This window comes from Nycticebus coucang, chromosome 11, assembly GCF_027406575.1.
Source record: "Nycticebus coucang isolate mNycCou1 chromosome 11, mNycCou1.pri, whole genome shotgun sequence".
NCBI classification, from domain to species: Eukaryota; Metazoa; Chordata; class Mammalia; order Primates; family Lorisidae; genus Nycticebus; species Nycticebus coucang.
This window is the reverse complement of record NC_069790.1, coordinates 36,018,196-36,044,079: the sequence shown is the minus strand read 5'-3', so window position 1 is coordinate 36,044,079 and position 25,884 is coordinate 36,018,196. Positions and strand designations below refer to the sequence as shown.

The window sequence follows — 25,884 nt, the reverse complement described above, 5'->3', positions numbered from 1 at the left end:
AGAAAGTGACCTACAAAAGCCACCCAAATTCAAATTTGAAGAATGAGTGGGGAGATAGTAGTAGGAATAGTAACAATGGTTGCCACAGTTAATATTATCCAATTTTCATAATTTCTATAAAATCTTTAATGTATAATACTTATTTGAAATGGTATCAAAGGTACTATAAAAGAATTTTATTAATCTAATTCCATAGTCCAGAAAGTCAATTGGTATAAATCACCTGGAGTAAAATTCAAAGCCACCTCACTGAGTAAGGCTTCAGAAATTTTTAAAAAGAATATACAAGTGCAAATTTGTTGTATATTGTATTAAAGGGTGGTACTCTTTTTCATACTTAAAATTGCAGGCATTTATAGCTCTGATTCCATGTATGGTTAATAAGAAAAGTACAAAATGTTATACTTTTATTATAAAAATAAATGAGGACTGTTAGAAATTTAGAATTAGAGGCCTTAAGAAGCCATGTGTCAATATTATTAAAAATTAATTAGCTGTCTAAAACAATGAAGATGACAATGATCTAGTATCTGACATATTTGATCTAGGGTTGTTAGACCACTAGGAATTCTAAAAATTACATTTTTAGAGAAGTAATTTGTTTATACTCTGATAACCTCTTCTAAAAAATTTAATGTGCATACAAATCACTTGGGGATCTTGTTAAACTGCAGATTCTGATGCAGTAGGTCTGGAATGGCCCTGAAATTCTGCATTTATAACAAGATGTTGGGTGATGCCAATCCTACTGAATGGTCTGGACCTGAGTAGCAAAGGTCTAGCATAGTATCAAAATAAGTTTCCATTACAGTACTAGAACATTAAAATCTGACCTCTCACCTGTGCCAGCTAATGTTTCCTCAGATCTATTCTGTTTCCTGAGTACCTCAACTTGCCAATTCTTTAAATTAGTTATTAATATGAATACTGTTAATAATTATGCATAGGAGATTTATTGTTAAAGAATTACAAAAGGACAACAGGAAAATCATGGTGTCATCTTACAAATATTTTAAATTTTACACAGCATTCTTGTTAAATTAATGCAAAACCAACTTTCATTGCCCGGTTGCCTTAGAGTTGTTGACTACAAGTTATGCCAGTAGATCTTACTCCATTCTATTACTGGAACTAAAAAAATCAAATTTTTTTATGTTGACAACCATGTTGTATTCAGAGCTGCTGATTGAAAGCTAGTTCATGCTTTTTAAAGAATGAGGTTTAAACTAGTAGCCAAAGCAGTTATAGTCAAAACTAAATTCAGAGTATAAATGTTTTGGCACTTTTCCAAACATACGAATTTTTCACATATCTTTCTTCTGTAGAGAGGAAATCACTAGCATTCTCTCCTTGTGGCGGCTGTGTACTAAAAGTGAAAGAGCCCAACAACTGGAAAGCATCCCGGGCCTTCCTCCCCAGGCCACTCTCTCTCCACTTCGGGTCTGCTTTCTCTTTCTCACTCCAAATTATCACTGAAGTATGCTTGCCTTACAGAGAACCTCGACCATAGACAAAAGGACTACCACTAGCAAACGACAAAATTTTATGTCCATCTAGAGGTCGCATAGTCTTGTACAGTTATATACAAGTTTATTAACTCCTGCCATACCATCTGTTTCATTTTTATATTCTGGCTGGGAGACAACAAATTGATTATCCCTTTTACATCATAATAAGAACATTTAAAATGGGCCTGTTCACAAATAAGAAAAACATTTCATTTTTTTCATATTTTAGATTTAAGAGCACAAATACAAACAACCCTAAATCAGTTAATATATAAATGTCCTTTGTCCATATTTTACTATATTTTTTAATGACATTTTCTAGATGAAAAGTTTATCTAATTTCCTTCATTTACAGACAAACAATTTAATAGTATATAGTTGATACTGGTATCTTGAGCGCTGTGTTGCAAGATTTACAATATTTCCAGGAAGTCTTCAATGATGTGTGCTCTGGATTACAGGAATCCAAGCTAACTAGGGTTTCCAAAGTTGAGCAGCAGGGTAAATCAGCTTTATGGCCTATTACACCTTAGGAATTAGAAGGTATCTTCACTTGCTACATTCAGATCAAACACTTCAATACACCTACCAGCAATCTGATTTTTTGACATAAAAATGTTCTAAAGATAACAGAAATGCCCACACTCATCCCCTAAAATCATATAATAGTGTAGGTACTGAGTTGCCAAGCATTTTTCAGTGTCTTGAACAAACTGTTCTAATCTTAAAGATGATCCTGTTACAAACATTTCCATCAGGAACTTTTCACACACATCACTTTTGTGCTTTCACAGGCCTGCTTCTCAGACTGGCTTCCTCCCCAGCCAGCTGTGGAATTCCTGGAGCTGTGCCTCTTTTCTATCCTTTATAAAACAGTTTCCCATACATGGAGACTTCCTTTGACTCCGACAGCCACCAAAATAGGAATTATTCAAAACAAAAGCAAAAACAAAAAAACTCACCAACTCACATCAAATGTAACCAACTTGATTAGATAACCTGCCAAAATTTATTGTTACACTGATAATCTAAGGGCAACAGTAACAATTAAAAAAGAAAAAAAGAAAAAAACTCAAACCAAGGGGGGAAAAATCACAACCAAAGAAATAACAAAACCATATTTTAACTTAGTGCAACCTAGACATTATTCCTTCATAAAGTCAGAGGAGCCTTCAGAATTTAAGACATCAGAGCTCCAGTCAGGGACATGGATGAAAAAGACTCAGGGAACTTTCATAAAGAAGCAAAGTCGTATTTTCAGATTCACTGGTTATGGGAGAAAAATAGTTTACAAATTAATCTGTGGATAGAGTAATGCTAATACTAGGAGGTCTCTGCTGACCTGATTGATGCTTCATTAGAAGTTCCGTTCTTTCTGAAACATAAATAAGCTTTTCTTCTTGGAGGCTACAAGCGGAAAACCTATTGGCATCTGTCCCAGTCCCACAACCAACAGCAGATGATGGATTGTATGGGACTGTGACACCGCTGACTTGTTCAAAGGATTTACTAAATACAGTCGCCGCGGTCTTAGCCAAACCATGGCTACTAGGCTTAGGTAGGGATTGGCTGGTTGTTAAAGTAAGTCTCTTCAAAGAGAGAAGCTCAAGATTCTCACTTTGGGCTCTCTGAGTTTGTTTTCGAGCAAAGTGATCTTTGCAAGATTCCCCTCTAGTTTCTTTCTCTTTTCCTCCAGTTTTGCTTCCTCCTGACCGTCTCTGGTTCTTTCCTACACTTGTCTTGTTACTACAATTGTGACTACTATTTGATAAACCCGACTGGCTGGTACTAGACGCAGCCCTGGAATAAAATCCCTCGTCAACTTCAGATATTTCCATCAGTTCTTCTTGACCTGTTAATTCTGTATTTCCTAAACAAAGAAATGACAAAGATTAATTAACATTAAGCATCGTAAGCAATTCCTTCTAAATGATTAATACCATATCAGTTATATTTCAAATAAATTAACTTTAGCATAATTTCATAAGTCAGTAAATTATAGAATAAAATCAAAGGACAAATCAAAACATTTATTCTAAAAAATGTCCAAAATAGTTCATTGTAATTAAATGACATTAATGCAGAGTATATTAAACAAAAAGCATGCCATAAACCACACCCCACTATGTTTTTAGAAAGAGTTCTCCTATTATTCATGCAAGAGATCAGAAATAATTAGAAAAATTAATACACAGTAAAACTAGAGTAAACCCTTCTGCAGTGTATAATCAAATCAGTGTAAGTTCCTCTTACTTAGGAACTTTTTAAAAAATCGTATTTGAATATTATAAAGAGATTTTTTAGAAGGTTGCATTCTATACTATAGATTATTTTACTAAATTAAAAAAATTATCAGAAGCTCAAACTTGCTAAAATTATGTAGACATTATCCTTCAAATAAAAATTGGAAAAAATTCAAAGATGAAACATAATTTTAGATCTTAAAACATAAGCAGAAAATTATTTTAGAAGCAATTTTCTGCCTCAGTTTTCATAACAATTAATGCAGAGACAGATTAGATATGACCATTCCAAACAGCATTGGGAGTCATTGAGAAATTGTGCATAATTCATGCATTTGGATTATTAAATGACATGCAAAATTTTTGTGACTGCAACTGTTTCTTAACATGCATCAGTGGCCCTTTGCCTTGAGATACCTTGGAGTGCAGCTATAAAGTGCTCTGCTAAAACTGCACTCTGCCAGGTGAGTTTATTCCATCCTCCATCATTTTTCTTACAGATTTTTGCCTCCTGATCTCTGGCAAGCTTTTGCTTTCAGTTCTAGGATCTGTGGCTGTTTCCTGCACACCCTGTATATGCTGAGCATCAATCTCTCCTAGTGTTCTGCCTTTTTCCCCATTCCCGCTTCTCTCTCCGGCCACATTTGTGATACTAATCTCAGGAATGACAAGGATGCCCAATTCAGTAGTATCAGTATTGTTGTCAGGTTGCTCTAGAAATGAAGATGATAAGACAAAATGATGGCTGAAAACAAAACAAAATAAAAAAGGCGAAACAAGAAAAACAAAAGACCCAAACCAAAAATTGGATGACTGAATGTTATGAATTAAACCAAATACATGCACTGTAAAAATTTCTACATTTATAATACTCTGACAGTACTAGAGAAAATAAGGCCATGTTCTTTAATTTTAAATAACAAAGAAAAAAATTCACAGAGCATCAATTCATGTTCTGCATTTTTCATCACATATTTCACATAAATATGAAATAATTTTTTATAAATAAAAATAGAATTTCTATTATTTTAAAGATAATATTGGAACCACTTGAACTATGTCAAGCCTTAGGCAAATGCTCAAGGACATTCGCCCAAAAGGTAGCTCTTGTCAACATTAGAACCAAGCTACATAGGAATTCTCCTTTGTAGACTTAAAATTCCTTTTTTTTTATTTAATACTTGAGATTAACTTAATAAACTAGAATATTTGGGGAAATTCTTATTAACATATGAATAATTAGAAATTATTAATATCATTATTAATGCCACAGGTATAGTTTTTGTCTCACATACCCACCATCTTACATATTAGTAAATATTAATGTGGCTATGATATAATTAAACAGTCAATTTCTTCAGACTTCATAAATTTGAGCTAACTTGTAACAGTTTATTACTACATTGGAGAAAAATAAAAATGAATTTGGAAAAACAAATGGCTGACAGTTCTGAAAACAGCTATGTAAATGAAACAAAGAAACAAAACTAACTAGTTAATACCTGTAAACATGATTTTACTGTGTCTTAAATCACAAAGGCATGATTTTATTTAAATCTGTCAAGAAATTATCTGTAGTAAATGGGAAAAACAATAACATAAAGACATCTCAAATGTGACAGCAGTGAAACAAAGTTCAAAGCAACATAAGACTATGTAAAGTACACTTTAAAAAAAATACAGACCGTAAATCTACTTGAGCAACATTACCTGTCATTTTTAAATATTTTTAGTGATAGGATTATCAAATTCACTAACAGTGCTAAACTAAGAAACAGTAATACACAGTAAAAGAATGGAGGCTATGTCACACGGTCCTGGGGTTCTCTAACTTTGCTGCACATTGGTATCACCTGGCCATCTTTAAAACCTGCTTACTCCTGGCTCCCACTCTCAAATACTCTGCTTTATAATCAGTATGAGGTATGAGCTGGGCATCAGGATTTTTAAAGCTCCCAAGTGACTAATGCACAACAAAATTTAGAGACCACTGCTCTATTCTGATTCTTTCAAATTCAGAAAACTTGAAACAAAAATTGTCATAGGTAGCCTAGATATTCCACACCCAGCAGCAATATGCCCTTCTGGAAGTCTCCTGCTCAAATCTTCCTGTTGCCCTGTGTTGGTGAGTCCATGCGCTGATACCATTATTTCCCCTTAACATAGTGCTTCATAAACTTTTGAATAAATAAAGGTTTTCTAAAAGAAAAATTTATTCCCTGGATTGGCCAAAGAATTTTGGTGGAGAAGTGGTGCACTGCTGCTTCTGGGTGCTCTCTAATAAAGGTTGAATGAAACCAACAAGTTCCAACCAAGTCTATTCTCAGTCACTAACAACTGCCTTCAAAGTGAGGGCAAACAAATTCTTACAGAGATATATGTCAGAGGCCACTGCAACTGAAAGTAAAATTCCAATGGCACTGTGGGGTGACAGCCAAGACTTGTCTATTTACATTGTAGGAATCGCTTCACAAGAGATCTAGGAAAGGACCTTCAGTCCAAAGGCGTGGGGGGAAAAAACATTTGGAAATTATCGAGATATACAAATGCCAATGAACAGTATAATTTATTAAATAAAATTTTAAAAGATAAGGTGACCTAATAGAATAGACAACAATAATACTTACATTGAATGGCACTAAATACTATATTTGAGAGTGTTTACGTATATATATTATTCAATTATTTTCTCAAAACAGTTTATTAGTGAGCCTTTAAAGTAGGCAATTTGATTCCCATTTACAGACAAGGAAACTGAAGTTCAGAAAGAGCTACACGATTATTCAATGGGAAAGCTACCCAGTGAAATCTTTTGACTGCAAATGTCTATGTACTAACATACTATTAATTCTAGCCCTTCAATTCATTAGAATCAATTTGAGTTTAATATCCACTGACATTCCACAATTAGGTTTAATTTATTTGCTAAGATTCCTGGTCATTTCATAAAAGGCAAATAATTTACTTTGGCTGAACAGAGAGCCAGAGCAAGTCAAAGTCTGGAAGAAAACCTAATTAATAAAGTCATAACTGTTAAGGTTTGGTTGTTCATTTTCTTAAACTTAGTTTTATTTTTTAAAAGATGTCAAGGAAAGTTATTAATTTAAAATTATGGTTCAATGGTGGAAATTCAGAATTTTGCAAGAAAAACTAGAAAATGACAAGATAATATTATATAAAGCAGTACTAGGAAATCGAATTGCTAATCATACTCTTTGGAGTAGTGGTGAAGATCTGCAGCCTAAGAAGCAATAAAACTAATTACTTTTAAATCATGAAGTTAGATGGCAAATCAAAAAATAAGATAATATGTTTTCCTACAAGCATAATTTTTTTTTTTTTTTTGAGACAGAGTCTCACTATATTGTCCTCAGTAGAGTGCCATGGCATCACAGCTCACAGCAACCTCAAACTCTTGGACTTAAGTGATTCTCTTGCCTCAGCCTCCCGAGTAGCTGGGACTACAGGCCCTCACCACAACTCCTGGCTATTTTTGGTTGCAGTTGTCATTGTTTAGCAGACCCAGGCTGGGCTGGAACTGGCCAGCCTTGGTGTATGTGGCTGGTGCCTTACTCACTGAGCTACGGGCACTCAGCCAAGCAAAATGCAAGTTTTTGATGCATACTATCACTCAAAAATGGTAACAAACTGCAGGCTTTTAAAACTGCTTATTGAATTCACAAAAAGAAAAGCACATGATTCTGTACAGAGCTAGAAAGAACAGAAACAGAACGGATAATTTAATTTCCCACAAAATTATCCCCAAATAATTCTGTGGGAAATTAAAAAATAAAGAAAGATTATTAGGTAACCCAAACATTTGTTAACATGATTGTGTTCTCTATTCCCTCTCTGACTTCTGCCCTTACATTATAAACTCTGAGACCCCAATCTCCTGACCCACTCTTTCTTACTGGCCTCTTGGCTGTATGCATCAAGTTCTGCAAGTGGATGAATGGCTCATCTCCTTACTCTCTTTCAGGTCTTTTCTCAATAATTTCTTTTACAGTGAAGTCTTCCCTGATCAACCCATCAAAAGTTTCAATATTTCTCATATTTAATCTGCTCTCTTCCCTATTTTCGTTTCTTTTTAGCACTTACCACTCTCTAACTTACAATGATTTATTCATCTTATTTATTAGAGGGAAGTTCCCTGAGGGCTGAGATTTTTATTTTGTTTAGGCGCTGCTATCTACCTAATAACAGGACAAGTAGCTTGTATACATAGATACCTAATAAATCTTTGATTTATAAATTGAATAAATCTCCTATTGAGATGAAATTATTATTAGAATATATAACAATGAAAAAACATGCAGAAGATATGACATTAGAAAGGTAAGCTAGGGATGTGTTACTTGACTAGACAAAAGAAGAAAAATATATAGACCTTATCTAATAGGAATTTTTAGGTAGCAAAGGAAAGCAAAGGCTTCTTGTTTGGGAAAAGTGCAATAGCCATTTCTAAATGCAGGTTTAGAAAAATGCTTAGTAATGTCAAAAAAAACTTTTTTCAAATATATAGTTCTTATGTTATCCAGAGGATGGCATACACAACTAAAGAATAGAACTTAATCCTTTCATTAAGAAAATTTACAGAAGATACTTTAAGGGAATGTAAGTGTATAAGAAAATAAATTTTGGCTGGGCAACTGTAGCTCAGTGGTTAGGGCTGGTGGGTTCAAACCCAGCCCAGGCCTGCCAAACAACAATAACAACAACAACAGCCGGGTGTTGTGCCAGGCGCCCATACTCCCAGCTACTTGGGAGGCTGAGGCAAGAGAATCACTTAAACCCAAGAGTTAAGTTGCTGTGAGCTGTGATGCCACAGCACTCTACCGAGGGTTACAAAGTGAGACTCTGTCTCAAAAAAAAAAAAAAATCAATTCAATGTGGTATATTATGAAGCCATTAAAATAACTGGATTTACTAGGAGAACTTGGTGAAATGTTTGGCAACATTAATTAGACAAAAGTGAAGTATCAAAAAAGTTTAAATATAGTGAAAATACATATACATATGGAAAAACTACAATGAAAACTCTTTTTTTTTTTTTTTGTAGAGACAGAGTCTCACTTTATGGCCCTCGGTAGAGTGCCATGGCATCACACAGCTCACAGCAACCTCCAACTCCTGGGCTTACGCAATTCTCTTGCCTCAGCCTCCCGAGTAGCTGGGACTACAGGTGCCCGCCACAACGCCCAGCTATTTTTTGGTTGCAGTTCAGCCGGGGCCGGGTTGGAACCCACCACCCTTGGTATATGGGGCCAGCACCTTACCGACTGAGCCACAGGCGCCGCCCAATGAAAACTCTTTAATTACTGTAAGTGAATACCTTCTTAACCAGTTTATGATCATGTTGTTATGCTGTTCTTAAATAAGAAAAGAAGCAACAAATTGCTCACCCTATGTTTTATATATATATTTTTTTTGTTTTTTAGAGACAGTGTCATTTTGTCACCCTCAGTAGAGTGCTGTGGCATCACAGCTCATAGCAACCTCTAGCTCTTGGGCTTAGGCAATTCTCTTGCCTTAGCCTCCCAAGTAGCTGGGACTCCAGGCACCCACCATAACACCTGGCTATTTTTTTGTTGCAGTGTGGCCGGGGCCAGGTTCAAACCCGTCACCCTTGGTATATGAGGCCGGGGCCCTACTCACTGAGCCACAGGTGCCACCCATCACTCTATGTTATAAATTTCTTTAATATTCATTCACTCATTCATTCAACTATAATTTATTGAGTACCTATGATGTGTCAAATACTGTTTTAGGTGCTAACAAAACAATAGCCAACAAGCCAGACAAAGATTGCTCTCACTGTAACATGGAAACAGAGCTCACACTGTAATACAAAAATTAAATAAACAACAGAACTTAAATAGCAGAAAATGCAATGAAAAAAATAAAAGTAATGGAAAAAACTATGTAGGGTAGTAAGGGGTTAAGGCTGCTTTAGATGGATGGTCTTTGAGGAAGGGACATTTGAGCTGAGATTTGAATGATGAAAAAGTGTTGTCTATACAACAATCTGGAGGAAAAGTAGTCGAGGCCCATTTTCATCATTCAAATTTCAGCTCAGTACTCCAAACAACTAGACAAAGCCCTTAAGGAGGAAATGACTTAGAACAGTGAAGAGTTAGAAGGAAGAACTTCAGTGAACCAGGGTGAGAGTGGTCTTAATGTGAGGCCAAAGCAGTAGGTAAGAGGTCCTTTTACCAGGGCCACATATGGCATAGTATAGTCTAAATTTCATTCTGATTGCAATGGGTAGCCATTGACAGGCACACAGATAAACTACTTGCATACTTTACTAGCATTTTCTTTTATCAATAGAAGTCACATTTATGCAACAAAATAATGAGCATAAAGTGTGTGCCAAGTTAGAAAGAAGAGCAAATTAGAGGAAAGTGAAGCTGCTGCAGAAACACAGAATGAGGACCAGTTAAAAATTAAAACAAAGACTAAGACATTGAAACTTGACACTTTAAGTAAAAAGCAAACTTTCCAGGTTAAAAAAAGCAGCCTGGGCACACAGAAAAACACAGTCTGGAACAGTACGATTTATTTAGACATACTTGTTAGGACCAGTTTCCTTAAGTAAATAGCAGTCAAATCTTTAGCATTGGTTGTGTATACTGGAAATGACAGAATTCTCCTTACATTGGTGGACTTAGCCACTCTCAATAACATCTGTTGTAATCTTTATTAAGTTAAAATAAACAAACAAACAAACAAGTCTTAGAGAATTGCAACATATGGATGCTGTGAATGCTTTACGATTCTTTTTTTTTTTTTTTTTGTAGAGACCAGAGTCTCACTTTGTCGCCCTTGGTAGAGTGCCGTGGCGTCACATGGCTCACAGCAACCTCCAGCTCCTGGGCTTACATGATTCTCTTGCCTCAGCCTTCCGAGCAGCTGGGACTACAGGCGCCCGCCACAACGCCCGGCTACTTTTTTTTTTTTTGCAGTTTGGCCGGGGCTGGGTATATGGTATATAGGGCCGGCGCCCTACTCACTGAACTACAGGCGCCGCCCTGTTTACGATTCTTAAAGATCCCCCTAACCAGGCAGACCCAAAGCAGGTCAGCAATACCTATTATAAAACTACTTATAAAAGTCCACTTCTTCCTTGGTGTGCAATGTGCAGCAAATGTTCATTTAAAAATGGAAGAGAGAAGAGCACTCCATAACAAATAATAATAACTTCCTTAACTACATCGAGAATTCTATAAGGCTTCCTCAGTAAAATATAGAACACAATAATTTATAACCAAGTGTTTTTGCCTCATAAGACCAATAATTCTGAAACATCTTGCTTCTCTATGTAGATTTTTTTCTTTTTCTTACCTGGAAATAGAAATAGAATAAGATTTCTTTTTTTTCAAAAATTGGCCATGCCAAGATTCTGTACAGTCTTTCCTTTCTTAAACATAATGTTCACATGGGTCAAATGGGCCAACATATTTTAGGTCTTTGGTTAACATATCTTTTTTCCTTGAGTTATCTAACAATTCCTTAACATTTTATTTTGCCCTCCATGAACATAAAGTTCCATATCAAAAATGCCAGTTAAAATTCATGTAACAATCAGAAGAAAATGCTTAATTTTGGTCCAAGTGTTTTATCATATATATTAGGAAAGGAAAATTTTTTCCTCAAATAGCATTTTAGAATCTGACAATAATGGAGCTTCTAAATATGATACTTAAAACATTCACGTCTTTTTATAAAACTGCCAGATAATTTTTATTTTCTAAATTTCCTTAGTAAGTATAGACATTTAAAATAAAAACATAATTACTCATTTCTTTTTTGCAGATGTAGAAATGATGCAAATAATCAATTCTTTAAAGTTTGCTACTTTTGAGTTTAAAATTATTACAATTTCTTTGTTTTTCAAAAATGCTTCTGTAACTCTTAGTAAAGAGTTTCTCCTTAAATAAAGATTTTTCTCATAAAGTCATAAATCAGAGTCACAAAATAAATATTCCATCTCAAGATTTTTGATAGTTTATCATCTATAGTTTTAGAAACACAATCTTAAATGTTTTAAAATATTTGTAAATAATTATTAAAAAATATTTTGCTGAAATACACCTATTATACTTTCTCAGACTTGTTCAAAAGTTAGAACAAGTCTTTTTTTGCTTCACCAATATGTTATTGTACCACATAAATTTGTTAATTAATTAATTAATTTATTTTTTAATTGAGACAGAGTCTAACTTTGTCACCCTTGGTAGAGTGCCATGGTGTCATAGCTCACAGCAACCTCAAACTCTTGGGCTCAAGAGATTCTCTTGCCTCAGCCTCCCAAGTAGCTGGGACTACAGGAGCCCACCACAATGCCTGGCTATTTTTTTGTTGTTGTTGTTGCTATTGTTTGTTTAGCAGGCCCTGGGCTGGGTTCAAACCCACCAGCCACAGAGCATATGGCCAGTGCCCTAACCACTGAGCGACGGGCACCCCAATATTTTTATGTTTCAATAACCAGTTATAAATAAATTATTTTCCAACATGAATTGTATCTTTTCTGTTTCTTTTCTTTTCTCATCTACTAAGTTGATATCTTAGTGATACCAAGTACTCAGTATCACTAAATTAGAAGCTTTAAAAATATACATATGTGTCTTTTTTGTTTGTTTGTTTTTAGCAGGCTGGGGCTGGATTCAAACTCACCAGCCCTGGAGTATGTGGGTAGCACCCTACCCACTGAGCTACAGGTGCCACCCCTACATATATGTCTTAATTTTAATTTTTTTTTTTTGAGACAGCTCTCACTCTGCTGCTTGGGCTAGAGTACAGTGGCATCATCATAGCTCACTGTAGCTTCAAACGCCTGGGCTCAAGTGATCATCCTAACTCAGCCCCTGAGTAGCTAGGACCACAGATGTGTACCACCCAGCACACCCATTTAATTTTTACATTTTTTGTAGAGAGGTGGTCTTGCTGTGTTGTGCATGTAACTACTGGGCTCAAGCAATCTTCCCACCTTGCCTCAGCCTTCCAGAGTGCTAGGATTACAGGCGTGAGCTACCACACCTGGCTCAATTCTTTCTTATTACTTAAAACTATATACTCTTAGATAAAGTTAAAAAATAAATAAACACACAGTTATTACAATAAAATATTTAACATGTGCCAGGACTAAAAATAAGTAGGGCAAAATTCAATGTCTAGTTTATAAATATCACTTTTATGATTGATACATTTATAATTATGACTCCTAGATAGTCCTCAATTTGTAGATGGCTTAAAAACTTAGATTTGCAAAATATACCTTTGCCTTAAATTATTCTCCATCAGTAGACTAAATGAAACACAATATGGATAAAAGAATTAGTAATCCATAAAGCTATGAATACTGAGATTATAATCCTTAAAAGTCAAGAGCAGTAATTCTACATTATAATTTTATTTTCTAAATATATGTATTGACATGGAATTAGAAAGTCACTAAAATTTTCTCAAAGATTTAAGCACAAAGTTTAAAAAATTTGAAAAATGAAATATGAAGTTAAGCCATGTCTGTAAAATATTAAAATAATCAAGTGGCCAGCCAGGGCAACATAGCAAGACCCTGTCCCTGCAAAAAATAAAAGAATTAGCTGGGCATAGTTGCATACATAGTCCTAGCCACTTGGGAGGCTGAGGCAGGAAGACTGTTTGAGCCTAGTGGTTGCTGTAATGATCTACGATCGCGCCACTGCACTCCAGCTCTGGGCAACAAAGCAAGACTCCACCTCAAAAATAAAATAAAATAAAATAATATAATCAAGTAAAAGTAGGGCAAATCAACAAACATGCTATTACTTCTCAAACAAATCTCTCCAAAATAATATCTCAGTTGAAATGAAGTGAAGCTTTCTTTAAAAATCACCCTACTTAGTTATGAGGATGCACTGTGTGGTCAAAATTTAAATTACTGGGCCTTACAAAAGAACCATTTTGGTGCTGGATGTTGATAGTGGTGGGGGCTATGTGTGTGGGATCAGGGAATATTTGGGAATTCTCTGTGCTGGTTCAGTTTTGCTATGAACTTAGAACTGCTCTAAAAAATTTATTAATCAAATAAAAGTTTATTAATTGAAAAAAATACATGTCCAAGCAAATAATAGAACTAGTCAAAATATCATTCAACAACAAGACCATGGCAAGGGAAGCTTGTACTTAAATGGGTGAAAATGTTAAAGATAAAGTAATTTTTTCACCTTTTTTTAGGATATTTTCCATTAAAATAAAAACCATTAATAATTCTTAACATTAAATAAAAAATGGCAGATCCATGAAGCTTTAGAGAATCCTGAAATACATTCTAGAATAGGTCAAAAAATATTTTAAAATGCAAGTAATTAAAACTGTTCAAAGTTAATTTTAAAAAGACTAACATGAGTTTTGGCAGTAAAGATAAAATATTTTTCTACTGCCAATAATAGAAAAGAACAAATGTCATTAATTGCTTCAATTTAGTGTATTTGTTTACTGTGTAATCATTTTTGGTGACTTGCATGTGCAAACACAACAATACATTCAAAATTATTTATATTCCTTAAGGATAAAGGGAGGGGAGAAGAAAAAAAAAAAGCAAATAAAGAAAGTTCTGCTTGACTGCTTTGATGAGAGGACTTCACTCACTCCTTCTACCCAGATAAGACAGAAAGAGGAGAAAAAAGAGAGGCAATAAATAACGACAAATAAAAGAAAAAAGAAAAGAAAGGTGGGAGAGGATAGGTAGAGTCACACCTAAGAGGTGTAATGCACATATTCTAGGGGAAAGGCATTCTTATAACATCGACTTAAAATGTACAAATGCAAATTATGTAACCAAAATATAACCCCTATAATGCTGTGAAATTTTTAAAAAGTCAAAGAATCTCTAAACCCACTCTAAACCTGTAACACTCTGCTTTGAGATGTCCTGCCTTTTTAGGCCAAATCAATGCATGACTTCCATGTATTGATTTATGACTTTACATGTAATTACCATCTCCCCAAAATGTGTTAAACCAAACCATAATCCAACCATGGCAAGACCACTTGCTTAAGGTTTCTTGGAGGTGGCTCTTTGGGCCATAGTAACACATATTTGGCTCAGAATAAACGTCTTTAAATTTAAAAAAAGAAAAGAAAAAAGAAGGGAATAGATCTAACACGGAAGAGAGCCAGTTGCTTTCTTCTTTCTCAGAACTGGGAAAACAGAAATATGCAGGGAGAGCAAGAAGACAAAAAATAATATTCATTAAAGTTCATGTTTCTTGTCCTTTCTCCTTTGCTGACCCTCATGATCACTGGCTCAGGAATATACATTCCTTGTTTCTAAAGTAGGACAGACACAGTAAAGGTTTAGGAAGAAATCCCTCCTCCTGTGAGGGCTGGCATGGTGAGGGAATGTTGGACACATGGGTGAAGTGGGAAACATATTTAGATGTTTCCCATCTAACATAGAAACTTTAAATGTGGTTTGCACAGACATGACCAGAACTTCTATTCTATAGTACTATGCTTGAGAAACATCATCAGATAAAAAGGTTATTGTGGGTCACCCTAGAATCCACAGGCCTTTTAACAGTGTTTCTAAAGAAATGCATAAACAAATTAAATTTTGTTATAGTTTATGTATAAATACAATAAATATAGTTTATATACAAACAAATTCAAGTTGAAAAATGCATCTGTAATTTGAAAAGTGTCTATATATTTAACAACTATAGCAGAGATACTTATTTTTCCCATAAGAAGATAGTGCTGGCTACAGAGCCTAGGACAATAAGGTGTTCACGTAGGGAGCAGGACCAAGAGGACAGAAAATAGAAACATTTTTAATTCAGCAGAGCATGGCAACTTAGAGGAAAGTACTACTCAAGAAAGGAAAGCCAAGACTACCCTAAAAAGGGAGAATGCAACATACCTGCAGAAACAAATAAGGCTTTAGACAAGGAATGTTGTAGAGTCCACTAGATAAAGGGAATTCACACTGCAGAGGAGTGATGGACAACGCTACACTGTGTTCTCTATCTGCTCTACACCCATGTGCTTTTTTAGTTCACCCTCCTCTATATATTCATCTATAACTTTTTGTTATCATAAACAGGATTTGCCCGAGTGCTAGAGTAGTGAAGAGTGATGGATGATGAAAAGGCTACTTTAATGAGGCTGTAGCCCTAGGATACAGAGCCAACCCCTCAAATGGTAACCAAGTTGGAACCTGGGATACAGGTAAGAATCTAAGAGATACAATATATTCAAGCAGTATTTTCTCATCTTTTTGGTAAATGTTTCCTATAAAACCTTTCTGGAAAATGGCAGCCATTTTATTGCAGGGTATATATATTTTTCTGTTAAATGTGCACCTGGACACATAGATATACCCTCTGACACACACACATGCACAAACATGAGGGAGAATCACGTTTCACGTTTTTACCTATAGGAACTACACTTCCCCCCTAATTCCCAATGTATCAACCTAAATAAGAAGAAGGGAAAGTGAAAAAGACATGAAAATTCATTCTTGTGTTTCCTGTAGCAGTCATTGGGAGCAATCATGGCCACAGTGACCATTACGATCTGGTTTATGGTCTCTGTGCCTATTTTTACACATTAATGCCAAAACAGAAAAATTGACCTTGATTCCGAAACAAAACTAAACAAAACAAAACAAAACTGATCTTAGGGTACCCAACATATCTAGCTAAATGACTTTCTACCTGTAATCCAGCCCCATTCGGCAGCATAATTTTCATGAAATCAAATGAAGTATGTTTAGACTTTGTATGTTTTAAACACTAGCATAATCTGCCTTGTTACTGACAAACACCATCACCTCTTTTATGCCTTCCTATGGGACTTTCAAGAATTGTCATAGTAACTTTAGGGAAAAAAAGATCAAAAAAGATCACTAGGTAAATGCCATAATTTCATTGTCATTCTTTTTTTGACACACAATCTCCTAGATTGCCTTGAGTGAAAAAACAATGGTAACTGTTCTCATCATTAACTTTCTAGTTCACCATAAACAAAATCATTCTTATCTTTTCCCATTTTCTCCATAGAGAACATGATATAACTGGAATTGAATATATCAAAAGAAACCACCATTTTCATTTCACTTCATAGGAAGAAGAAAATAGAAGATGGATTTTGTTTTATCCCTAATATACATGTTTGCTTGGGGTAAAAAAGTGGGGTTTTACTTCTTATCCAATGGTTATTCTCTGAGGAAGGTGACAGTAATCCCTGTCTTACACTGATTCTTGCTACTGAAATAACTTCAAGATAGGACAGAAGTTATAAAAAGCATAAGAAATTAAATAAAGAATAATGAATTAAAAGAGAAGGAAGGAAAGCATTGACAAAGCCATGATGAATGAAATTAACTTCGAGTAAAATGTTAAAATAATAAAATATTTCCAGACAAGGAAATAATAACACATAAGAAAATCTTGAAAGAAAAATAATTTCAAGGAAATAGGAATGCCTTGTCTTTCATTAATACTATGGCATTCCTTAACGGGAAGTCCAGGGAAAGGGTTTAAAGTCTCCATTAGTCGTTCTACTTTAACATGCAAGTTTACTTGCTAAAAAGCTAATTAAGAAATCAGTAACATTAATTTAGAAATATTTGCAAATACTTATGAATAGAAACCCAAAATATCTGAATAATTTTAAAATGCATATTCCATATTCTTCCACTTTACCAAAATAAAATTTAAAAGCTAACATGATTCTTAAATAAATTTTCATTCACACGTGTAACCTTGTAAGAGGCTCTATTTTTCTTGTTGCCCATTGCTCCTGGATAATGAGTTAAGGGTGACTCCACAACTCTTCCTTCCAGACTACTAGTGTACTAGTTACTAAAGTTGAAAGTTATAGCACCAAAAGTACAGAGAGAAATGTGAAAGAATCAACAATGCCCTAACTTGATGAATTATGTATTCTTACCATGTCTTTTCCACCTATGTCCTCTTATTGACATGCTGGTAACTGCATTTCTTGATATTCTAGAGGAAGTTGGTGTGATTTCAACTTGAATGCACCTTGTACCTTCCTTACTAGATTTCATGGCACCATGAGGCAATGAAGCCTTTATAGCATTAGCAACCTAAGAAGGAAAAAATATAGTTTAAGGATGCCAATCCCTCATCCATTAGGCAACTGGGGCAAAAATATAGCTTTAAGATTGACATTAACAGATGCATTGTTTTACCCTTACATAAAACATGACGCTAAATGCTAACAAGTTCATATAAAGAATGCACTCTCTCCAAGATGTTTCATAAGATGTCACATAAATCCTTTAGAACAGGCGTCCTCAAACTTTTTAAACAGGGGGCCAATTCACTGTCCCTCAGACTGTTGGAGGGCCGGACTATAGTTTAAACAAAATAACTATGAACAAATTCCTATGCACCCTGCACATATCTTATTTTGAAGTAAAAAACAAAACGGGAACAAATACAATTCACTCCGCTTCATGTGGCCCACGGGCCGCAGTTTGAGGATGCCTGCTTTAAAATAAGAAGTATGAGCTCAGAAGAAAACTCATGGTTAAAAAATACGTAAGTGATGAAGTTAAAACTTCCAAAATATTATATTTCGAAGTGCTAATTAATAAGTGCAGCTAAAGTATGTTAAGGAGAACACTCTTTTTTTTCCTTCACAGTAATGTGGAGGTATGAACAATTAGATTCCGTAGTTAGTAAGATAAGAGTCTGGTACCCACTCCCAGGTAGGGTCCACATACCTGTGCAATGTACCCTTTGGGTTGGAATTTGCTCAACACCTTCCCCCTTTCCCACCTTCTTCCCTCCTCCCTGTTGGAATTTCACTGAGTTTTTCTCCCTCGTGAGTATACAGGAGTTAATCTATTAATTCTAATTTAGTACTGGGTACTTGCAGTGTTCGTGATACTTCACTTAGGAAAACGGGCAAGGAGAACATTCTTACAAGTTAAAAAGACTATCAGATATCCAGGAAGTTAGCCTAATGAAATTTTCCAATTTTTACATATACCTTTTTAAATTGCAAAATTTCCCAAGTGTAACAAAAGTATGAATCACTGAGTATTAATGACATATTAATGAACTGTGAATGACTCAATTTATAGGTCTAAGTTGATAAATCTTAAATTATAAAATTTACACAAATAAGTAAGGTACTTACCAGCAATGGCTCTGGATATAACTCTAGCTGGGCTCTATATATAATATCATCCAATGCTTTTTGAGCTAAATCCCATTCTCCATTATAACTATAAAATTAGAATTGAACCAAATATAATGAGAAACTATCTTTACTGAGGAAAATCACAGATCACATTAGCATAGTGCTTAACATTCTATTACTCTTAAAAAAATATTTTTAAATCCTTGAATTCCTTTCAATTATATCTAAAAGCCTATTAATAGCAAAGAAAATTTTATAGATGTATATTTTTTCTCTAAAGAATATGACAATTTATAGGACAGAAATCAAAAAAAGTTAAAGCAATTTCAAAGCATTTTACCCTTTCAAAGCAACTCAGAGAATAATAAATTACATACCTTAAAATAATGTTCAGAACACTTAATGGTCAAATTACTGCATAGGTCCCACAGGTTTTAATGAGAATCTACAATTACTGTGGCTTGCAATATCCTGAATAGTTATTTCCTTACATTTTGGTACTCTTTTAAGAGTGTACATGACGTATATTACAAACAGCAAAGAAATGTGAGAGGAAAAGTGTGTGTGTGCGCGTGTGCATGTGTGTGTGAATTTTCAAAGATATGTCTTCCTTATGTCTTCCTGAAAATTGGCTAAATGAGAAAAATGAATAGAGATATAATGGCTTGGCCATTTGCCAACAAATAAAGAGGTGTGAATTACATTAAGAGTGTGAGTGAGACCTAAACAACTGGAAAAAGTATTGCTCCATAAATACATGACAAAGCCAGGTAATCTTCCGAATTATAACTTCTCATGAATACATCGAACAGCTAAGGTAATAGGCATCTAAGTAGCCTGAACTCTATGGGTGCGCAGGTGCCTCTAAGGAGAAATGGACCACAATACAAGAGGTTAAGAAGAATTCAGCTGAACTTTTTAACAAATTCCTAAAACCAAAGGTCTAAAAGCCAACTTACAGAATAGCACGAAAGCATAGACTCTCTGGGAGCACATACAAGAGGAGCTTGTACCCATTCACAGACTCTTCTCCACATTCACAAGAAAGTCCGGACACAGGCCAAAGGTCCTAAGAAAGCTGCCCTTGGTGGGACAGGCCTGAAGGAGAAGGGAGGCCATTCACGTGGGAAAAGCACAAAGATCCAGCCAGACCCTTTTCTTACATGGAACAAAAGTTTTAAAAGCCTTTGAGGAAACAGCAGCAAACCCCTTCACCTCCAGGACACAACTGAAGATCAATTTGGCTCTGAGGTTAAGAAAAAAGGAGAAAAAGAAATAAGCCTTCATTCTATGCTGAGATCACTAACGGTCTCTTACCTTTGAAGGAGCGGCAGTACTACTGAGAAACTTGCATCTTTGAGACGCAGGGATGTGGTGTCTGCCTAGAATTGATGCTGAAACGGGACAACAGAGAAGACTACTTCCCTCCACCATCCCACCACAGGCTAGTAGACACCTAGAAACAAGCAACAACACTCTACGGCTGGAGGAGATGCAAGAACCTGGACAGAGACCCTTTCTGAAGCACAGGCATACAGAGAAGGCTGGAAGCTGAGGAGGAAACAGGAACACAAAGAAAATCCCTCTAGCAATCCAGCTTTCACATTATGTACCAAGTAGCCCTAGAACAATTTGAAGTAGGTGGTGCCCTGAAGGTCATCATAGCAATAACAAAACCCAACCCCAGCTCACTCCTGCCTATGATGACTCCACTAGCATTCTAGAAGAAAAGAGGCCTGCCTATTTCCTGTCATAATATTTACCTCAGTCTCTACTTTCCTATGTCTGAACAAAATCATGGACAATGAAAAATTAACAAAGCACACAAAAAACAGGGGGAAAAAACCTACCCAGAGATAAAGCAATCAATAGAACTAAATTCAGAGATGACCCAGATGTTAAAGTTATCAGGAAAATTAGAATAACTATGATTAATACGCCAAAGGCTACTGGAAAAGATTCACAACATGCATGAACAGATGAAGAGTTCAGTAGCAAGATGGAAACTGAAAGAGGGTCAAGTGAAAAGGCCAGAAATAAAACGTGGTAACAGAGAAAAGGTACTCCTTCAATAGCCCTATTAGTGGCTTCAACTTAGTCAAGGAAAAAAGAAATCAGTAAACATGAAGATAGAATAGATCAATAGAAATTGAAACACAATTTTAGTTTCCTAACTGAAACACAATTTCAGTTTCCTAACTGAAACACAAAGGAAAAAAAGATAAAATAAAACAGATCAGGGCATCCAAGAACTGTGGGACGATATTGCTGGGCTAACATAGGGGTCAGAAAAAAAATTGTTTAAAGGATCAGACCAGTATTTTAGGCTTGTGGGCCTTACCATGTCTATCACAACTATTCAACTCTACTGCTGCAACACAAAAGCGGCCACAGACAATACACAAAGAAATGGGTGTGACTGTGTTTCAATAAAACTTTATAAAAATAGACAGCAGGCCAGATTTGGTCCAAGACCACAATCTCTGCCTTTAGGCAAGAAGGTTATTATCTACCAGGAAAAATTAAAGTATCAAGTGAATATTGTGCGATGTACAGTAGGACATGTGTAGCAGAGAATTATAAAATGAAAGAAAAAATACTAGTACTTAAGTCATTAGGTAAGACTAAACGCTAATATGAGAAATTAATAGTAAGTTAATAATGAACTATTTCTGATCAAAGAAGCTCTAAAATGTTTTTTAAGAGCTAATGTTTCCAGAAATGGAAAATGATGAGTTCATTGGAGAAAAACATCTATTTGGAAATTATAGCCCAAAAAAGTAATAAAGAAAGGGACTATACATTTAAGTGTTACTAATTTTCATTCTGCCCTTGAACTAAAGAAAGATGATGAAGTGTTTTAGCTAGTTACAAGCTCTTCAGAACTGCAAATAATAAAACTATTTGAAATAATAAAACTATTATCAAAATCTTGATTCATATTCTTTCACAAAACTGTGCTTATCTTTTATCTGTTGGTATTATAATATAGTGATAATACATTATTTAATGTATTTAATACATTATTTATTTAAAGAGATCAAAGGTTTAATTTGCATATGAGATAAACTTACAAGGCAAAATAAATTCCTGTTAACATTTGCACCATGAATCCTGAAGAAACTGGAATCCTGCTACTTATACTTTTATATTTTCTTACATGTTGTCGAGGATATCCACAAACACAGATTCTAGAAAGACCAAAATAAATTTGTAAAATTAGTACAAATTTAGGCATTTATTTTCTAACATTTAAAACTGAACAATACATTAGGAACATTTTCATGACAAACCTAGTATCTATGAAACAAAGAATTTTGATTTGCTAATTTTGGTCAATTCAATTATTAATAATTTTAGGCTACCACAAAACCTATTACATGAAACTTGGCACTAGTTGTAATAAATAGATCTGCGGTACGATCTTCAATTCCTGACAGAATTTTTTCTTTTTGGAAATAAAGACTGTATTACGTACAAGCCAAAAGCATGCAAAAGCATGCCCAAAGGCCACACAGAGGCTGGTCAGTATGAGGAGGGGGACAGAGGGAAGGACCCATGAACCAAAGCCTCTACCAAGATTCAGGGTATCATTAGCCAAGCAGGTTTGCATGGGAAGTTCTGATTGGTAGGTTTAAAGTAAGCTGGCACGCGCTTCAGGAGGTCACAGTATGACTGAGAGTCATGGTGGCATATTTGTGAAATCCATGTGTGATGTGGAAGTCAGTGAGGCCAGTCAAGTAAATTGTATCTAGTTGTTCCTCAGGGAAGTAGTCACCAGGAGGCAGTTGTATAAGGCAGATTTCTGGATTGACCAAATTGAGGATGTGAGAAGTGTAGAACTAAAAACTGCCTGACAGAGTTCTTGACATAAAAAGTGCTATAATAAACTCATATAAGTGCACCATAATAAACTTTATATAGAGTAAAATTCTTAATGTTTAAAAACCATAAAACAAACAAAACATAAGCAAATAGCTGTATAAATAAAACATAAGCAAACTCTCTGCATGCTGCTTAATCATGGCATCAAAGGTATAACTATAAAGAAGCAGCAATAGATTTTACTAAATTAAAACTACCATAAACAAAATTGAAATATAAAGAAATATTTATTATAGTAAGGTATATTAAAGGAGTACTAAAGTTAAGGAGTATTTATTATAATAAAAAGGAAGCCATGAAAAGTCCAACATAGGCGACCAGCTATATAAATCATTCAGAGAATTCTATGAAAGCCTGGGCACAGTGGCTCACGCCTGTAATCCTAACACTCTGGGAGGCAGAGGTGGGTGGATTGCTTGAGCTCACAAGTTCAAGACCAGCCTGAGCAAATGTAAGACCCCATCTCTAAAAATAGCCAGGTATTGTGGCGGGTGCCTATAGTCCCAGCTACTTGGGAGGCTGAGGCAAGAGAATTGCTTGAGCCTGAGAATTTGAGGTTGCTATGAGCTCTGACACCACAGAACTCTACCAAGGGCAACAAAGTGAGACTCTGTCTCAAAGAAAAAAAAAAAAAAAGAATACTATGAAGAAATTAAATGTGATGTTTTGAAATTCTATTCAAATGACAGGAGAAAAATTACACAAAACATCATGCAGCATAATCCCATTTTGTAATAAATACGCATATGTTTTGTGTTGCTTCAAAAGATCATATACAAACTCATAATTATCTCTGATCTGTGGGATTATAGACCTATTTTCTTCTTTATATTTATATACAATTTCTAAATTTTCTATGATCGAGATGTACTGTTTTTAAAATAAAAAAATAAGTTTCTATTTTTAATAAATAAATTTATTAGTAAATAGCTGTTTTCTCATAATATGCTGTGCTTGATGTAATACAACCTCCACTTAATAAAGCACTAGCTAATAGGCTAAAATTATTCACCCACTCTCCCCAGCCTTCACTTAAAAATGCCCAAGACGATCTCAAAAGTATCTCCCAGAGAATGTCATTAATTCAAAGTAACTTTAAAGAAAAATATAAACTCATTTGATACTAAAATTTCAGAATTCTTTACAACCAAGAATAAAAAGTAAGCAGGAAAACTGAGAAAAATCTGCTGCATGTAAAATAAAACCAACTCTAACTTCATTTGAAATAATACAAATTTATGCCCAAACTAGAATAGAGACTCCTCTTACTCTTATTGTCTAAAGAAGCAAATTTAGAGAATTTTACTTTCTTATACTTTCCACTTTTTATGCTAGGGATAGTAGTAAATAATAGAGAACCAATGCATGAAAGACAAGATTTTTCAATGAATTCCACTTATTCATTCAGTAAATGCTCATTAAAGACTGATCTTGTGCCAGACACTAGTTTCCAAGGGGACTCTAAGTCCAATCTGTAAGCACACATTGCATAAGCAAGTTCCAGAGGTGCCAAAAGGAGAGCACAGTAAACTTAGGGGGAAGAAGTGTGTCTCTGACATGTTTTGAAAACACATGCAGTGAGAATAAGATGGAGTCTGTCAGGCTGGGGCAGACAGGACACAGCTGGTCTGGTTGGTTTAGGTCCTGCCTGACCTTCACCCTGTCTCCCATTCCTACTGTTTTGTGAATTTAGCTCCCACCGTAAAGATGCCTATCTTGAGTAGTTTATGTAGATTGATTTAGGAAATTAACTTTTAAATTAAAGTGTTATTGTTTATGAGTCATGGGTTTTGCCAATCATTGTTTAAGATAAGGGTTAACGTGGTCTTCACTTTAAACTTAAATGTATAAGACTGTAATATTAAAAATAGAAAAACAACAGTCTTAGAGCGACTATTCTCACTGTGCTCCAGAATCCCGGCCTTCTGACAGTTTGGTGGACCTGTCTCTGTATATTGGCTGACAGTGACAGGTGGCCGGACCCTTTTCATCTGGTAACATTTCAGGTCAGAGAGGGCTTCTCAGGATAAGATTTCTTTGAACTGAGTCTTGATGAAAAAGCAGTATTTTTCCCACAGAAATCACAGAAAAGGGCAAAGGAAGAAGAGATGAAACAGCACGGCATCGAGGAGATGGGGAACATTTTAATAGGATGGAATGGTAGGAAACTAGAAAATGGAGAAGCTCATCAGATCAGAGTACGAACATGGAGTAACCTGCTAGGTTTATTACATAGATGCTGGGAACAACTAAAGATTTTTGTTTTGGTTTATTTTAAGCAAAGGAATAACAATAACACTATCAGATTGATCTTTCAATAATATCACACTGGGTATCCTGGAAGAGGTCATTGAGAGTGAAGGTGTGTGGCGTGGGGTCAAAATATCCCAGGAGATGCAGGGGAACTGATCCAAAGAAGTAATGGTGGAGAGAAGGAGGAAGGAGGGATTGCAGTCACTTCTAGGAAAAATAGAAGGTGAGGCTGATGAAATACCACATAAGAGGAGTGGATAATTATTTCCACATTAAATTTGGATAGCTGGCTGGACTGTAGTATCATGAACAAATAGTATCTATTAGAACAAATAGAGCATACTGTAGTGGAAGACGCTAAGTTGCAGATACGTTGATTTTTAAGGTTATGATATAAGGTTTGTCCTGCTCCCCCTGTCCATCTTCCATCAAAAGTACTGCCATCCCTCTTAACTTTAGAAACAAGTCTGTCCTTTATATAATCAATAATAATCACATGAGACGGTAAGGCTGCTTATAAAACTATCACTACCCCAACATCTATTTTTAATAATATATATAAAGCATACTCTCTTCCTCCTCCACCAATTTTAACTAGGAACAATGGCCACCCTTCTAGAGACATCTTCTAGCCTTCCTAACATTTGTGTGACCATGTGACTAAGTTCTGAATAATAGTATGCTAATCAAAGTGGTGAAACTTCTAGATTATGCTATTAAAAGACAGCTGCATTCCTTCCACTCTCTTTCTCCCTGTGTTCAGGACAGAAGGCAGATGTACACTAGTGATCAGCAACCATACGGACCATGTCCATACTCGCAGACTC

The 25,884-nt window shown here is 35.2% G+C and overlaps 1 protein-coding gene across 2 annotated transcripts in view; it reads right to left on the bottom strand.

Annotated features, from left to right (window-relative positions):
* Positions 1–2,498: 2,498 nt before the first annotated feature.
* HYCC1 (hyccin PI4KA lipid kinase complex subunit 1) overlaps positions 2,499–25,884 on the bottom strand; it is an 86,449-nt gene continuing 63,063 nt past the window's right edge. Inside the window, exons 8-11 of one of the 2 annotated variants that reach the window (XM_053609083.1) lie at positions 21,994–22,110; positions 18,917–19,004; positions 17,696–17,855; positions 2,499–3,378 (exon numbers count right to left, since the gene is read on the bottom strand). In XM_053609083.1, the coding sequence (XP_053465058.1) occupies positions 2,804–3,378; positions 17,696–17,855; positions 18,917–19,004; positions 21,994–22,110 (940 nt within the window). In that variant the 3' untranslated portion in view covers positions 2,499–2,803. Of the gene's footprint in view, positions 3,379–4,171; positions 4,465–17,695; positions 17,856–18,916; positions 19,005–21,993; positions 22,111–25,884 lie in introns of those variants that run through there. The other variant, XM_053609084.1, reaches the window with a different exon arrangement.